This window comes from Amphiprion ocellaris, chromosome 6 (genome assembly GCF_022539595.1).
Source record: "Amphiprion ocellaris isolate individual 3 ecotype Okinawa chromosome 6, ASM2253959v1, whole genome shotgun sequence".
Taxonomy (NCBI): Eukaryota; Metazoa; Chordata; class Actinopteri; family Pomacentridae; genus Amphiprion; species Amphiprion ocellaris.
Window position 1 is genome coordinate 31,418,299 of NC_072771.1, and position 18,116 is coordinate 31,436,414.

At 40.1% G+C, this 18,116-nt stretch overlaps 2 protein-coding genes across 3 annotated transcripts in view; both read left to right on the forward strand.

Annotated features, from left to right (window-relative positions):
- The window catches only part of LOC111564686 (corticotropin-releasing factor-binding protein-like), a 110,237-nt gene that overhangs the window by 84,921 nt on the left and 7,200 nt on the right, over positions 1–18,116 (forward strand). The window contains exons 2-4 of the mRNA XM_035945525.2: positions 8,304–8,457; positions 17,345–17,441; positions 17,582–17,669. Of these exons, the coding sequence (XP_035801418.2) occupies positions 8,309–8,457; positions 17,345–17,441; positions 17,582–17,669 (334 nt within the window). The 5' untranslated portion in view covers positions 8,304–8,308. The remainder of the gene's footprint in view (positions 1–8,303; positions 8,458–17,344; positions 17,442–17,581; positions 17,670–18,116) is intronic.
- LOC111564688 (homeobox protein orthopedia B-like) lies at positions 593–5,468 on the forward strand. 2 transcript variants are annotated; one of them, XM_023264413.3, is made up of 3 exons: positions 593–929; positions 1,215–1,606; positions 4,100–5,468. In XM_023264413.3, the coding sequence occupies exons 1-3, from the start codon at positions 854–856 to the stop codon at positions 4,601–4,603; spliced, it is 972 nt and encodes a 323-aa protein (XP_023120181.1). In that variant the 5' UTR covers positions 593–853; the 3' UTR covers positions 4,604–5,468. The 2 variants fall into 2 exon arrangements, with proteins under 2 accessions (XP_023120181.1, XP_023120183.1); XM_023264415.3 differs by having other exon boundaries at positions 600–890.

Genomic DNA, 18,116 nt, shown 5'->3' on the forward strand with positions numbered 1-18,116 from the left:
CCGAGGAGCTGAGAGGAGGTTATAAGGCTTCTTGTTCTCATCTCTTCTCTCTCTATTTTTCCTTTTATGACCAGAATCCACACTGATTTACACAGAAGACACTCAATCTGCTTCTCTTCTCAATTGTAAAAACAAATAAAGAGTAATCAACTTGAAAATTGTTTTAACTTGTAGATGTTTTTGAGCTAATTTGTGGAATGAATCCATCGCTTCTACGCTGCGTAAACAGTCTAATTGACATAGTCCAGTGGTTTGAAAAGTGAGATTTTGATGTGGCTAATTATTTAATGGCAAATACATTTTCTGGTTCAAATAGCTGCTCCTCCTTGGGAAAAAAATATTCAGGAAGTCCTTTTGCATGTGCTGACCTGCGGTATTTTACATGTATATCCATCTGCAAACAGGAGTCCTGTCATGGCACAGGCTATGAGATTAAACAAACACATTAAGATGTTTAACGTGGAATAATTTGAGCATGAAAAGCTAATAAATCAGAGGACGGAATGGCAGAGGATTGAATTGTAGTGTTTCGTGCACGTTTGGGTCTGTGCGCGTCCGTGCGTGTGCGTGCGCGCCTCTGAGTGGAGAAAAAAAAAGAGAAAAAAAAGAGGGGGGAGTCACGTCGCTGACATTTCCAAGCTCCCGCTCTGATTGGTTCTTATTTGAGGAAGCTCACGGGTTCTTTCAACTAATAAGCGCCTCCCCGTCGCTCTAAAGGACATTATAATGCAAGGGACCTCCTTTTTTAACCACAAACCGAATTTTCGTTCATTTAGACGATATATACTTTTTAAATTGCCCCCAAAGTTGTAGGATTTTTTTGGAGCGCATTTTCGCCCTGGAGCGGTACGCGATGCTCTCTCACGCCGACCTCCTGGATGCTCGGCTCGGTGAGTTATCATCACTAAACTCCGGCCCTAAACTCCAGTGTAAGATTCCAACTTCTTGTTCAATCTTGTGATAAAGTGATAGATAGACTGTGTAGTTAATTGTGTTAACAGTTGAGTGTTTTTATCGTTGATCGAAGCTATTCTTTACAGTAATTTACCAGTGGCAAAATGATAGTGTGAAATTGTGCGTTGAGTTTATTGGTAGGCTAGTATTCTGTTATTTTGTTGTAAACATGCCAAGCTGTTTGATGTAACTTTCATTTAATGATCTGTAAGGTTTGCCTCGTGTTTACCCCAAATCCTCTCTCCTCCTCATCCTCTCAGGGATGAAGGATGCTGCAGAGTTACTCGGACACCGAGAGGCTCTCAAGTGCCGGCTGGGAGGTGGAGTGCCGGACCAGGGGCATCCGGGAGACATGGCCCCTGGTTCGGACTCTGTGGAGGGAACCACTCTCCTGCCGGGCGAAGACATCACCACAGTGGGATCCAACTCTGCCGGCATGCCGGTGAACGGGAAGGAGCAGGAGAAGCAGCAGCAGCCGCAGCAGAACTCCAGTCAGACCGCCAGTCAACAGAAACAGAAGCGGCACAGGACGCGCTTCACACCGGCGCAGCTCAACGAGCTGGAGCGCAGCTTCGCCAAAACCCACTACCCTGATATCTTCATGAGGGAGGAACTGGCGCTGAGGATCGGTCTCACCGAGTCCAGAGTTCAGGTAAACGCTTGAGCAATGTGGAGGATTTCACAGGACGCAGCGTGGCGAGGCAGGGTGTGGCTTTGGGTCCAGATTTGGTCATGCATGGTCTGTAAATGTCCAGAAATCATCCTTTAAATCCAAGTGGGAGACAGAGAGCAAAATCGGCACGACAGGGTCCAGAACGAGTGTCCATTTGTGCGTTTGTAAAAGATATTTTGGCCACGTCTAATATTTATAATGTGTGTTTAGTTATAAAGTGTATTTAGTTAGTTGTCACTAGTCCTCGTCTCTAAAAAAATTGGGGCAGTTTTGGATGCAAGAAAACTGACGCAGTATAAGGTACATCAAACCATAAATTAAATTATACTATTGTGTAAGCTGTCCACCTTAAATGACAGAACATTTTATTTCTATTCAGATTTATGACTAGTGCAATATTGTGCTTCAGTAACTATGAAATTCTTGTGCGTAAAAAAGAGAAGTGGATTCCTTGTGCTCCAATATTCCAGGAAGACTTGGGTTAGGAAATAAACCAACTGAAAATTATTTTAATATTATTATATTGTTCTAATGTGCCATAATTTGTGAAAGCTTAACCCGATAGTGCTCAATATTTTATTAAAAGAACCCGAACCCCATGTAATGTAGAAAGAGCTCTCTCCAAGGTGCTGAAACATTTCTCATAACAAGTAAGAATATTGTGTTTGTAATGTCAAAAAGCATTGAGTTCACTTTTACCATTTTCCAAAAATAATATGGAGACTGACTACTGAAATAGGGAAACTGTAGCTGGTAACGTTCCTCAGTTCTTACTTTAGATGTGCATTTTTGGTTCTTTATCTTCCCATGCAACTTCAAAATCTGGACGTGCAGCAGTTGCGTAAAATTACGTAGGTGGCATTAAGGCTTTGGTAATTATTTTCCTACTGTTTTACTTAACTTTTGCCAAAATAGTGCACATTATATTCTCCAATACATCATGAAGAGCTTTTTTTTCACAAATCTGCCTCCACCTTTACTCAAAATGATTAAACTGGGATTATTTAATTGCTTCTATTTTTGCGAAAACTGAAGCTATAAATCTTTTTTCGAACACACTGATCACCAGACAACACACACGGTGCTTGTTTTTTGAACAAGCAGTGAGGAACATACCAGGCTTTAATAAACCAAACACATTATCAACCAATTTCAGTCTTATTTATAACAGTGAACGGGTTATTAACCAGTGATGTGAAATTCATGCAAATTATCCCACTGAAAGCAATAAAACCGGTGTAATCATTAGTCACCTTAATAATCAATCCGTTTTCTCGCATCCAGCGCTGCGTCCTGAGCGGCTGCCTGTTGGTCAACATTAGTGCAGGGCCGCGCAGGTGCAGCCTTCGGTGGGCGTTTTGCGCGCCTCCGCAGCCTCTCCGTTAAAATGCTCCATCAGCGACGTCTTAATAGGACTCGAGAATATATTGTACTTTTTTTTTTTATAATGGAATGAGAAATTGCATTTTCTTTCCCCCCGGAGTGTAATGGGTTTGGGCGACGTTTCACGGCTGGCTGAGCGGAATGAGAGCGAGATTTCACTTTTAATACGGAGGCATCGACTCACGGCCTTACGCGCGCATTAATCACAGCCGAAGATGATGAAATCTTTATAAAGCTTCTGCGTGCGTGTTTTTTTTTAAAGCTGTGTAAGTGGGTCGTTGTGGTTCTATCGCGACTGCATGGGTCACCCAGGCCTATATTTTATTTTCCACGTAGGCTGCGTGGACAGTGATGCGGTCCATTTGTATTTAAGCCTCCTCACCATAGTTAGGGGCAATTTTCAGTTAATCTGCCTGTAAATAAGATGTTGGAAAGATAAATACTTAGACCCACTGCTGCGGAACACCAATAATAACCCCCTCTGGGAAGTTCTTTCTGTATACTGTATTTTATTTACAATTAAAAATCGAAAATTGGCTGTTGCACCCACATAAAGTCAGCTCATTATTTTAAAATCTTATTTTTAAAGGTGTCTCTTGATTTTAAAAAGGCTGTATAATAATTACAGTTACTAAAATTCATCAATGGCACTAGCTATTGGACAGCAACCCCTCACAGTAGTTATTTTGCAATACACCGAAGGCAGTTTCTCTCCAGTGAAGGAAGGTCTGCCTTGATTTCTTGTTAATTTAGTTTAGCTGCTTAACACAGTACAGACCACATTTAGACCGTACATGCTGGAGAATGTGTGTTGCTGTTTCTGTCATTTCTGTAGCAGAAAATAAATAAATACACAGTTTCTTGTATTAATATTAACAGAGCATAATGTCTTTTTAAAGCTCTACAGTTTGTCTTAGGTGTGGTCATGTTTTACTAATATTGTTGTGCGTAAAAGTACTGTTTGTAACATGGCTACAGGAACATCCACCTTGTTGTCCTCATTATGGTATAATACAAACACTGCCCCAGATATGTGTTCCTTATGTTCCACAGGCCCTCTTATGTTTTTTTCTCTCTCTGTGTTTTCAGGTTTGGTTCCAGAACAGACGCGCTAAGTGGAAGAAAAGGAAGAAGACCACCAACGTTTTCCGCGCCCCGGGGACGCTGCTCCCTACACCAGGCCTGCCACAGTTCTCTGCCGCGGCCGCCATGGAGAACAGCCTGTGTTCCTTCCACGCCAACGACTCTCGTTGGGCCACGGGGATGCCGGGGGTCTCCCAGCTGCAGCTCCCGCCGGCCCTGGGTCGCCAGCCGGGCATGGCGCAGTCTCTGTCACAGTGCAGCCTGGGTCCAGGCCCGCCACCAAACTCCATGGGTCTCTCCAACGGCCTGTCCTCCAACGGCTCCGGCCTGCAGTCCCATCTCTACCAGTCGCATTTCCCAGGAATGTCGGCCTCTCTCTCCGGCCCCACGAACGTATCGGGCTCCCCGCAGCTGTGTAGCTCCCCGGACAGTGACATGTGGAGAGGGACAAGCATAGCGTCACTAAGGCGCAAAGCGCTGGAGCACACAGTGTCCATGAGCTTCACTTAGTGACTTTTCACCCCAACCACACCCTTCTCCCAAGTCCCTCTCCCAGCCCGACCCTGCGGCTCTTTTTTTCTGTTTTTATTCCCGCTATTTAGATCCAAACAGAGAACGAGTGAGCTAATCAGGCCTGAAATGTGAGAAAATGGAGATGAATGAGACTTCATTATACAAAAAATTTAAAGGACAACACTGATGGACAAATGGAAGGCAACAAACTGGGGTTTGGGGTTATTTATCTTGTTAATTCAAAAGGATTTTATCAACTATTGATGATAAATACTATTGTAATGATCTCTAGACTATAGGCCCTAATTACTGAGAGCCAAACAATCGTCGTATTTGCGTTTTCATTGAGTGTGTCTTTACGCACACGTTATTGTGTTCAGGTGACGTTGTGTTATGTCAAACGGTTATTTATAAGATTGGGTATACATTTTGGTAACAGCCTACCACACACGCACCGAACTGACTGTGAGCCTCTTGCCGTGGCTCTCAGGCCTGCACTGTGCATGTGGATTTAATAATTAAAGGAGAACATGGTGCCCACTCACACCGAACCGGTGCTTTTGTTAGGTGACCTCAGTCTCGTCTGCATGAGACGGGAGCATAAATCTGAATAGGAAAAAAATACAATATGATCTTTCAGTAGGCCTACTCTGTTTTAGGATGTTTTGTGTAGATAAAACATTCTTGCTATGTACCCGCTGGTCTTTTTTGTGACATGTTTTAACTTATTGTATGTGCTATTACTTGACACATTTCTTAAATGTTTGATCTTACATCGAAATGCACCACATTGAAGGGTTTGTACCAATTTAAAAATGAACAAACGAATAAAAGTAATTTTCAAGAATGTCAAAAACAAGAATGATGTATGTCTCCATTTTAATTTTGTATAAAATCGTATAGCCTTTGGAGAATGTTAGGATCGTTCGCGCGTTTTTGTGCGTAACTGTGCGTTTTTGTTACAGATTTCCACTGCTTGTGGTCATTGCTCAGTGACCTAAAGAGCTGTTTTTACAGTGCTGATGGGGTGACAGGGTTAAAGGGTTTATGAAGGGTGACTGGTCTCATCGTGGCAGACAGCAGCGGTAAAGATGTCAGAGCTGTGATGTGACGGTCATTGCTTTAAACCATGACGGTCATCCCACTGAGCGGACTGGACGGACTGGAGGCTGTAAAGACAACACCAGCCTGGAGTCTGTTTAACCTCTATGTTCAGTCTAAGGTTTGCTGCGGTCTTCCTGGCTTGCAGAAAAGAAATTGATCTAGCCAAAATAACTTAATTAGAATATCCAAAGGGGTCACTATAGGAATGCCAGATGTGGTGAAAATACAGAGACCACCTGATTCCTATAGGACTATTAGAGGAATACCTATTATTGCAAATGACACCACTTTATTTGAGCAATAACCTTATTAAATTTACTATCTACTTGTATCTCGGTCAAAGTTTATTCTGATATCTTTCATCAGGAAGCAAAAGATGGACACCCTGTCTACCACATGGTTGCCAAACAGCAATTTGTAGACATACAACTGAAATCACTTAAGTTTAGATTCATTAATTGTTTGAATCTGTATATAGCCTTCATATGATTGTTCACACAGTTTTCATTTAAAAATTTGGTTTGTGCCTGATGCCCAAACTTTGGGTGTCTGTGGTACATGTTTTTTTAGACTGTTATCTTTTGACCCTCACCAATGTTTTAGCAGTACATAACTCTTCAAGTTTACTTTAGATCAGTGAAGCAGAAAACACTGGGAGGCATCTCTAGCTCTATGGATCCAAACACAAGCTGACCCTATGTTGTGTCAACTTTAGAGAAATCAATAAACTTCTAACCATTTTGTGAGAAGGACTGTGCAAATATTCAGCATATAGAACTAAAGACTGTGCACCACAGTCCGACCCACAATGCATTTGCAATAAAATGTTCATGCACAAACAGCTGTTAATGGAGGGTACTGTCACCAGCCCACCAACCATCATCCCAGTGAAGTGATGAGCCCAAAAACAACAGGCAACATTTCTAATTAAATAAATTATTGGCAAAAATGTTGATTTGGGTGTTATCTAGAGAAAAGAGGACAACATCCATGGAGGATTTTGCAATTTCATGCAGTTGAAAATCAAGGTACACTTGCATGTGTTTACCTCTAGCTGCACAGTAGGCCTACAGTTATTTTATACAGTGTTGGCAACTAAATTGGCAGAATGGATTAAATTACAGTTGCAATAATATGTTTTTTTTAAAGCCACAAAGAAACACAGCCTGCAAAGACATTCATGGATCTAAACTCATTACCATCCTAAATCTGGTAAACTGGCATGTTTTCATTATTTATGATCCATTATCACTCCAAGCTTGTATAGTGTTTACTACATTACATGCATGTTACAACAAAAACAAAATACAAACAATATTAAGTAGTTTAGCCTTTACACCTTTTGATCATTTGACATTTATTTAAAATTCCTCATTACTTGCCAATCAGTTCTGTAATAATAAATAAAATCAAATAAGAAACTCTCCCCCTGTTTGCTTCGCTTTAATTTTAAATTCTCCTGAAGTGACATGCAATGTCTATAAACTTAGAAGTAGGTCTGAATGAAGTAAATAAAATTTTTCCATTATGAGACTGAGCAGATCTCACTGTCTGTGTCAAAGAGTATAAGTGTCAACTTGAGCCTGAAATCACAGCAGCTCAAATTAATCAGCGTGTTAACCTCATCTCGTTGCCAGCACTGAGGCCAATTTATGGTCACGGGATTGTAATTGATGAGATATGGCATTACCATAAGCAGTCCCACTGCCTGTAAACTTATAATTGGAGTTTCTGTAACAATGCTGGGAGGTTAAACAAAGGATTAATCATAATTAACAAAAGTATATTACTTTTCCCTTATTAAACAGTTGGTTCCCACCTTTTCTATTAACATAAATTTGTTTGCAGTAATTTGCTGAATTATTGAAAATACCAACCCAAGTCAAGACCCTGAAAAATTAATTTATTCCTCTTTGTGTTTTCACATTCGGGTGTGTATGTATGTGTAAAAGAGAGAAACCTCATGTTTCTGTTATAGTCTTGCAGGTAATTAGCTTGAATGAAATAGTCTGAAGTTCTCCAACATATAATAAAAATAATTTTGAGATTGTTTTCTTTGCTATTTACAAGTTTGCTGTGCAGCACAGAAATTACAATGTGATTATATTTACATGCTGATTCAATGACCAGGTCAGACTGGGTTATTTTACAGGGTGGGGGAAAAGTAGAAATAACTCAACAGGAAAGGAAAACCTCATGATAATTGAAAATCACATTTTCTTGGATAAATTTATAGTCAGTTAATCATAAATTTAGAAAAAAAACATAGATAAATTGGTATCAAAAGTTGACACTCGCTGAATATTGCAGGGAAACAGTGTAATCCAGTACTAGTGTAAATCAGACATGTAAATGGATGCTACACCCATATATTTATAGAAAAGAGTTGACTAGCCTTTTCTGTTTCACGTTGCATTTCAAAATAAATTGTCATCATCTAGAAAACATAAAAAAACTCATTAATGCCACGTTTATTTTTGAAATTAAGCGTAAGATTGCATTATAACTCCCAGCTTGCCTATTTATCTTGTATATCTGATTCTGCATTACCCATCCTAGCAGGAGTCAACCTTTTTTTTTTTTCTTTTTTCAGAATAAATGCAGGAGGCCCACCCACCCTTCTTGCAGAGGCATGCAATTACAAGATACTGCATGACAGCTGATCAACCGGCCAGACTGACTGCTGCTCCACCCATCCCGGCTGGAGGAGCTGCAGCGGTGCTCAGCCCGAGCGTCGTGTTGTTCTGGTACATCTAGCTCTATGCACGGCTCAGCCCACCAGATCCGGCCCCTGTGCTGACTACTGTGTCCTGGGCTGCAGTAACAGATGTGAAATCACATTACCCAAACGCTGCAATTAGTCTCACTCGCTCGCGGGTTAATGAGTTTGTGGAAATGTGCGACCCATTCCTCATTAGGTAATTTCTCATGCACTGATGAGAGAGGGAGAGAGATGTGGGTATGGCAACTTAGTAGAAATGGCACATAGTCTGCTGCAACACATACTGTAAAGCAGAATGTTGCTAAAAGGGGGCGAGGGGCTTTTCTGCCTATAGCTAAATGTAGAATTCCATAATTCACACTGTCAAATATTCTGCATTTGCACCTAAGAGTTCCATTGCAGACGGTTTGTGAAGCAGCTTCCGGGGTGACATCAGTGCATCTCATTAAGGACTCACTATGCTTATTTCCCTGCTACGAGGCCACAGAGCCTGTGTGTGAATAGACAGCCCAGGGCAAAGCTCTGTCAGGACACAATGGACGACAACAAAAGAACTAATTAGCAATCAATTACCGACGTGTTTCTGTCCTGCACCTTTTATCTGGTTAGTTAGAGTGTGGAGCAGGTTACCACCACTCAATATGTCCCATTCACACATACACAGACCACCTGCTGCCTCTGTGTGTGTGTGTGTGTGTGTGTGTGTGTGTGTGTGTGGCTTTTGGTGAATTTGGATTATTGCACGGATATATGTGGTTACCCAGTGACACTCGGTTTAATGGAGGAGAATGTAACCTCTCTGCTGCGTGGGATAAAGGTGAAAAATCTTCAAATTAATCCAATTTAGGCCCTTTAGAGGAAGTTGCTTTTCACCGTGTCTGCACCTAAGAGCGTCAAAGATAGTTGTTCATTAGCTTCATCTGTGCCAATCAGCCTCTAAACTCCCCTTTATTGTATCTCATTGCTTCTGTTCATTGTTGCAATTACTTGTAGATGATGTAAGTTTAGACCGAGGAGGAGATTTCTGCCATTAATGAACACTGAATCTACAATTTCATAAAAACACAGTGTAGATGAAGTAGATTTAGGGTCTAATTTGAGCGTGTGGCTTGCTCATTTTGGCTTCTCTCTGTGTGTTGCTGTGTAACACGCACACGCACACACACACACACACACACACACACACACACACACACACACACACACACACACACACACGCACGCACACACACACACACACGCACACTGACATCTGGGGGGAAAGTGTGCTGTGAGGAGGCTGCGAGTGCCTCTCATGATAACAACTCTGCATCTCAACAACCTACATCCATCATCATCAACACTAACATCTGCTCTGAGCCTCAGCCTTAAATCTCTTTCTACTCCCCCAACCCTTTACCTCTCTCTGCTTTCCACCCTCTCTCCCCCTTTCCTCACTCTCTCCTTTTCTTCCTCAGCTTCCGTTTGGTCCATCTTTTTACCTCTGGACAGAAAAAGGTGCCGTATTTTTTTAAAGCTCTCTCCTAAATCTGCTCAGTCCAAATTTCCCTCATCTGCATATTATGTGTAGATGTGTTTTGTGTTTCAACCACCCTTAAAAATCAATATTTAATGATGATGTTATCAGTGCTTTTGTGTGTAATTTAGCTGGAGTGTCAGTATGAATGAGATTCTGTCAGCTTTATGACGTCAAGCATTTATTTTCTGTTAATGGGTGCTCCTGGTGGTACACAAACCAAAACCCAGCGGACGTCTGATGGATTTGTCTGTTTGATTTCTGTTCATGCATGCAATTACAGCCATGCTTGCATGCATACACTACATGTCTACCTACCAACACACACACACACACACACACACACACACACACACACACACACACACGGTCTAGATGATTATACAATCCAGGAAATCTAATTAGTAAGCATAAATGTGAGAAATATTAAACAAGGAAGTTGGAAATATATTCTATAAATGCTAGACTTTGAAGCTTTATAGTGTCAGAGCAAGACAGCGAATGCATCACTGAATTGTTCACATTAGTTTGATCCTAAAACACAATCAATCAAAGCAGCTGTTTGTTGCAAAACACACGGCATCGTCTGATTTTGACATTTTCCAAATCCATGACAATTATTTCACCTCCTCAGCTCTGGGAGCCAACATTGTTGAGAGGCAATAATCATGATAGTTTTCTCAGTCATTTTTCTCCCAATAACAAGCCATTTTTAATCCAATTAGGAGTGCTAACGTGAGAGGCATAATACCACGACCCCTGGGACAGATGAGAGAATATGCAGGACATTTATCCCGACAGTCAATATTGGATTTCTCACTAAGCAGCTGTGCCTGCTCTCTCTGACATTCTCCACCTCTGCACAGTGATCCGTCCTGATTAAACCGGCTTTTCTACTTTATCAACATTCATTACATGACCTGGTCATGCATGACCACGGAAACCAGGAGTAGCAAAGTTACATGCCTCACGCTGGGGTTTTCCTGCTGCACTTTTTCTCTGTGTTCAACTGAAAAGTGAAAGATGATATGTCACATGGTGCATACTTTTTGAAATTATATTAGCAGATAGGTGTGTTATGGTATTCCCCAAAAACTTTCCTCATCGAGATTGAAAGGTTAGATTGTTTTTTACATGTAAAACCTGAAGGCAGGTTAAAACCAAAACTAGTTCTGTATTAAAATATAGTTCTGTTTTTCTAATACCCAAAAGTTCTTCTGTTTCTTTTCCTGATTTGGATTCCCTGATTTTAATTTAATTTTAAGCATGGAAAGATCACATTTCCGCTCATATTTATTGTTTTTGTTCAGTTCACTCACCCCTGCTGAGACAGAGAAAATATAATTTAGTGTGAAAACACTTCAGGATAAGAAAGCAACAAAGAACTGTCAGCACCTTGATGCCAACAGCAGCTAAACATTGCCACCTTGTGGCGGCTGTTGGGTGGATCACAATGCTGTGAAAAAAAAGGATTTTCATTCATTCATACAATTTTTTATTATTTTTTTTTTAGAACATAAAGACTAGACAGATGTCAATAGATTTCTCATCTCGGTATCACATAATGAAGGATGTCTGTTAAGTCTACAGAGAGTCACACAATTATTGTTCCATCAAAACTTAGCTAATAAAACACAGAAAATGCAAAGAAAGAGGGCTGCTGTTTATAGCTGATTGCAGTCAATACATTTATGCAGTGCACTGAATCATTGTCATTGAGTGTATTGATTATGTGGACTAATCAATGTTTATTAGGCAGGATAAAACTGGCTAGACCACAGTGGAGGCTGAATGATGAAGGAACGCATTTACTCAGTGTCACAGGCCCACCCACCTGCCCTGAGCAGACCTGCTGCAGAGACTCAGGAAACTTCTACCAGGGAAACTAAAATTATATGGTAATAGGACAACATACACTTTATATGTTCATAATGTTTGAACATATTTCTTTTTTAAATGAGTTAAAACAGCTTAACATAAGGGAGACTGAGTTATAATTAATCAGACTCAGAGAAAAGTATTTGCACTTGACCAAAGCTGAAATCATTTGATCGAAAAGAGGAAGAATTTGTCTTAAAAAGCCCTGTTAAATGCTCTGCACATATAGTAATGAGCAAAAACTTTACATGCATTTGTAAAAACTGTGTATATTGTGGCAGTCTTGGGTTTCCAATTACTCCTGTAGCACTTCAGTTACTATAATGGAATGATTGAATCTCATGCAACAATCATGCATTTTGGTTCTTTCAAAGATTTATTATAAGGCTTCTGGAAATACAACAAAATCTGTTTGGTCCAAAATAAAAATCCAGCAAAGATAATATTTGGTTAAATGACATTTGGCCATTATCACCCCAACTAGACCCTTTTGGCAGCTGTCTACCAGCTTCTAGATGTATCTTTGAACACTCCTCTTGACAGAATTGGTGCAGTTCAACTAAATTTGTTGACTTTTTGACACAGACCTGTTTCTTCAGCACAGTCTACAGGTTCTCAATAGGATTCAAGTCAAGGCTTTGGGGAGAGCAGTCTAAAAACTTCAATTATAGGATTGTTGGCTCTTCCTGCACCTAAACCATTACAACCTCGGTGCACCCTTCATATGTGTTGGCCAACAGGTGCCCGAGGAAACCACTCATCCACAATATTAAGCAATTCAGAGCAAAAGGCAAAAAGGCAGTTGATGCTCTGCTGTTTTATTATTATTATTTGCACCTGTAATTGGAGGCAGTCACTATTTGCAGCTGAAAAGCTGATTTCCAAGGTATGAGCTGAAAGCTCAACGTCTGACATGTAGGAGCCTCTTGAGACTTTGTACAAATAGGAGCATGGCTTGCAGAACACAACTGCAATCTGTAAAAACAGGAAGTACTCCTAGTCTGTTAACCTGGCAGGTGTGCAATTACACACCAAGGCAATAATTGCAAGAACAGCAAAAGTATTTGCATCTTTATATATCCACTTGTCTGACTGAGAGTGGCGTGTTTGTTTAAAGACAGTCATTTTATAACAACAGATTATTAGTGTCCCTTTATAATTTCAGGGCTTAAGAACAGGTTCAAATGAGTTAGTAATGAGTGAGATATGGGGACAAGAAACGTTATGAGAGACTCCAGTTGCATCAGTTACACATGGAGTATAAAAATGGAATGTAAAGGTTTTTTGACATTGCACTATTTCCTCAGTAATAGACAAGATTGGGGTTTATTAATAAGCAATGATCTTACTCTCTCTTACTTTTACTGATTGTGTTTCATTGGGAAAAACAATTCCTTGCTGCTCCGGAACACTTATTCCACATTGCATGCTGTAAATATGCTATTATGTAGAATTATTCTCATTATCTGTATGAATCGTGAATCATGTATTTTTAAAACAGACCAAAGACCACACAATGCTCGTCACAATGTATTCCACTGGCTGATTTTGGTCTGTACAATACCTCAGCATCAACAGACCTTTTGAACAATATCAAGGTATTCTTAATAATTAACAGGATCGTTTGTCCAATAATCTTGTCAATAAATCAGTTAAATAGCAGAAAGTATATGCAAAACCAAGACCACTTTTATAAAAGTTTATTTTGTTAGTCCTGTTATCGTCTCCTTAATGTGCAGTATCTCTGACCCATCAGTACTTCATTACAATTTATTCTGACTACAAAGTAGATGAAAGACTGTAACTGGCAAAAGCAAAGCAAACAAACAGGCCGGCGTCAGATGGGAGTCACCAGACCTCCCCTGAAGAACTCCGCTGGAAGGTAATTAAAAGAAGAGTGTGTTATCCATCGCTCCTCATTAATGCACACTGAATTAACCACTTTCAGGGGAGAGGAATAGGGAGGAGGGTACAGGGGAGAAAAATCCATGCAGACTTTAAAGTAATCTCTCTCTGTCAGGTCGGTCCAAATGGGGAGGGTCAGCTCATTACAGCCCCCACAGGAGATGAATGGGTCAGTCAGGCAGTGAGGAGAGCCGGGCTGGACCGCTGCGTTGACAGACAGATCCGCCAGAACAACAAGTGTGTGTGTGCAAAAGAGAGTCGACACACAACGAACAGCAAAGCAAAAATACTTAGCTATATGTGCTATCTGTGGCAGGGAGCAGGTGTGCAGGAAGAGGCTGCATGCTGAGCTGTAAGGCCGGCTTAGACTCTCATGTGTGGAGTCAACAATCACTGTGATTTGACTTTGAACACATGGAGGGGCAACTGTCACATCCAGCCAGCTGAGGCTATCATCGCACACACACAATTCAAGACACACTCCTTCGAATTTACTGTTGCTAGGAAAATTCTCATGCACACAGTCTGTTGCATTTTTAAGAAAACTCTCACCTGCAGTTCCATTGAAAAGTTGACTACTTCATGCATATGTGGCATTAAGATAAATCTCAACCCCAAATTATTCAGCCTATTCCTTTATTTACCACCAGATGGGGTAGTAGTCTTGTTGAGATGGAGGCAGCTGGCACTTCTGCTTGGATTTCTTTTAGTAGTGAGGGTGTTCATGCTTTCTGAATGAATTTCATGTTGCATTTTCACCAACGTCAGAGCCTGGACAGCTTCCAACTTTCAAACTAATTTCACTGATTTGAACAGCTGGGCTTTTGTCAGTCTGCGTTTTTGTCACATTTGAAATACTTTAGTACAGTGTCAGTTTTCCTTGTGTAAAGGATTTTCATGTATTTTGTCTGGACAGTGCTGCATTTTTTAAATGATTTCTTCATTGTGACACATTTATGCAAACAGTTCATCTCAGGGCAGCACAGAATGTTAATTCATGAACTCATTCAGGATTTTCAATTGAAAGAGTCGGGGTTTGGGGGTGGTAATAAGGGAAAGGAGGTTATACGATACGATTATATGAGATTAGATTAGAAGATGAACTCTGCAAATAGACCAGCATCAAGCGAACTGATATATCTGCTCGTCATTTAGGGCAGTATAATGAGACTGTGGGGTTACTTGTTCATTAAAATCCTATTGATTCATTTAATAAATTGGATTTAAACAATTACAGTATGTATCACAGCACCACATCACACTCATCACAGCGTTTGTGTGAAATTGCCAAGGGACAAGCACTTAGCACACATGAAACAGGCACACATATACACACCATCTTACATTTTTCTAACATTTTCCCCTGCCTCTGCTGTCATTCACATTAGCGAAACACACTTTAGCAGGGAGGCCACAGCTAATAGGTTCAGACGTCTTTGCAACACAAAGACTCTGTAAGACAACTAATTATTATCACTGACTACTGGCTTTTAAATGAAAGTAATACACCTTGAATAGGTCAGCAGTGTTGTAAGACAGCAGGCTGAGGGGCTGTTTGATTAAAAGTTATTCATTAAGTTTCATTCATGTGTTTTTTTTTTCTCGTTTTTGGTATGTTGTCCTGTATGTGGCATCACAGACCTTCATTGCTATGTGAACATGCCAGCTTCCATTAGCTCCAGATAATTGCACACACAGTCTCTTATCCTCGTCCTCATGTCACATGAATGTGAGAAAGTGAAAGCTGTTGCGTCAGATATGTGTATGAACAGGATGCAAACATCTCTTACACTCAGTTACGTCTGAATTTGACCTTTTCCACTGGCAGCACGGACACCCAAAATTAGTCTCATCTAAATGAATTTGTGATGTCACTACAAACTCAATTACATCTCACCCTTTATCTCCTGCCGACTCCCATTCTGGTCCTTTTTGTTGTGCAATATATGACTCACTCCACAGTTTGCTCTTGTTTTGTTGAAGGATGGTTTTTGGAATGCATTTGTAATTCTCTGTCCGTCTGGCTGTTCAGAAAAACACAAGAAGAAAATATCCCAGGTGGACCATCACTGGTCAAGTATTAACAGAGCAAGGGGTCATATTGTGAATGTCTCTTCAAAACACTGTCCCAGAACCACCAGTCTGATTATCTGCAAGTGTTTGAGTCTTACAAAGCTACCTGATTTCAGTCACTTGTTGTAGGAGACATTATAAAAACTGAACACAGTCTTTGTCCATAATTTATCTATTAGTAACTGGGAGACAGAGCAGGTTCTTAAGAAGTAAGCAGTTGCCACAGGTGTGTCTTCTGTCTTGCTGAACACAATGAATCAAGAGCTTTCAGTTAAATTGGTCAAGTCTATGTAGAGGCCACGAATCACTGAACCCAGAGCAGATGTTTAGAAATAAGGAGGAGCTAAAACTATTCCTACTGCAACTAGCAAATCCATGAGTTTAAGTAAAGCAGGAAGATAGTCTAAAGCATTTTGAGGAAATTCCCTTCTCTAACAAGGGATTTTATTAGTTTATATGGAGATATTCAGAAAAAGAAGCACTATGATACCAAATGAGAATTAAAGCTCAGCAGAATCTCCTTCCTAAAGGCATTTTCTCTAATGCAAGATCTACAGACTTCACATTCAAACTTCATAAAGGGTTGTCACAAGCTTTTTATAGTGTCTGACCTCCCACGATCCTTCACTGGCTTCCCACCCACAGACATTGTCAAGTCATTTTGTTTGGATGCCTGGTGAAGTCTGAAGCTGCTGCTGTTGGAAATGAACCCAAGATATGAGCAGTTTAACCGTTAATCATCAAAGTAAGCATGTGTGACATTCATGTAACAGCGTATGCAATATTAGGTAGATTTCATGTATGAATTTTTTCTTTTTAAAAACATATATTTTGAATTTATCACTTCATTGCGTTTCATTTATCAGTGACCGTGCCCATGCACAAGGCAAACAATGACTGGATCAACAGTGAAGCTTTGCAGGCACCAGGTATTGAATTTACATTGACGCCTGGCATTGAAGCTAAACTAAAAGCACTCCTTATTTTAGATGATGAATCATGACTGACACTGCCTAAACACTGATTCATCCTTCATCTAAAAGGGTGTCTGGGATTGAATTAGTTGAATTTGATGTCTTGAACCAATGTTACAACGAGTAACTGACAGAAATCAGACCAGAATTCTAAACTTTATATGAAATTTATATGAAAAGGGTAACTAAACATATAAGTCATATATATATTTGACAGTTTAACAGGCATAAAATAGGCAGCACATCTAATAGATTCACATGTTTTTTTCTGTTTATCCTAGATTTTTCCTACTATTGTTGCCACTAATAAATAATATATAATATTTTTTGATTGAATTTGGTTTACAGTGTGACTTTAAATGAACCAAATTACATACGGTTATTATTAGTTTCCACACCGCCAAGCATATTTAAAAGCTGTAACTGCTTTAATTCACACATTATCCCTGTCAGTCCTCTCAGCTCAGTGTTCTACCCTCTGATGTAGGCCTGTCTGTCCGTCTGTGCTGCTATAAAAGCTGCCAGCTCGCAGCAGTAGCGTCGTTATTTTTCCTGCTCTGCTTCAGGAAACACTCCTTCAGCATGTCGGTGACTCTGCGCACACAGCTGCTCGTCTTTCTCATCTCCCTTTCATCAAGGATGGGGATCAGCCGCTACATTGAGGTACGACCCAGATTATTACAGCTAAACTAAAGCAAAGTGGGATTCTTGATTAAATCAGGCATGTTAGAGTGATACCTGTAAAGTTTTTTTTGCAAGTACAACTGACAACTGTTTCTGCTCTTTTTTCTTTTATTGCTCAGGACAACGAAGCTTCAGATGGATTATATTCTCTGCTCAGTTTGGCCCAGAAAAGAGAATCAGAGGATTTTATTTTCCGCCGACCTCTCAGTAAGAAATGCTCTAAACAATAGCTGATTATACTTAACTCTTCTGCCAAACTGCATGATATTATAAGCCTGTTAAATGATGGATTCATTGACTGCACACTGTCAATACAGCTACTTAAATACTAGATCTATTAATGTATTTATTAATCCATGCAAACATATTAACATGCATGCAGATTTCGTTCCTTGATTTTTGCACACTAGCTGATAAAACTGATCACATAACACTTTGAATTTGTCACCAATTTTTAAGATAAAACTAAAATCCTTCAGTGTTTCTGAATCCCTTATATGTTCAACAAGTAATATGTTGATTTGCATGTGTGTATGTTCATGTGTTACCTCTGTTTTGGGGAACTAAACCTGTTTACATATTCATATTATGAGGACCTGCCTTTCTAGTGGGGACACAGCAAGTTTTAGTATGAAGACTTGGCTTATAGTTAGG

Bases quoted from the DNA above. Each gene is read 5' to 3' on its own strand.
- LOC111564688 (XM_023264413.3), top strand. From the start codon at position 854: ATGCTCTCTCACGCCGACCTCCTGGATGCTCGGCTCGGTGAGTTATCA. The intron at 930-1,214 runs GTAAGATTCCAA...TCATCCTCTCAG, and splicing joins CTCCGGCCCTAAACTCCAGT to GGATGAAGGATGCTGCAGAG. The intron at 1,607-4,099 runs GTAAACGCTTGA...CTGTGTTTTCAG, and splicing joins TCACCGAGTCCAGAGTTCAG to GTTTGGTTCCAGAACAGACG.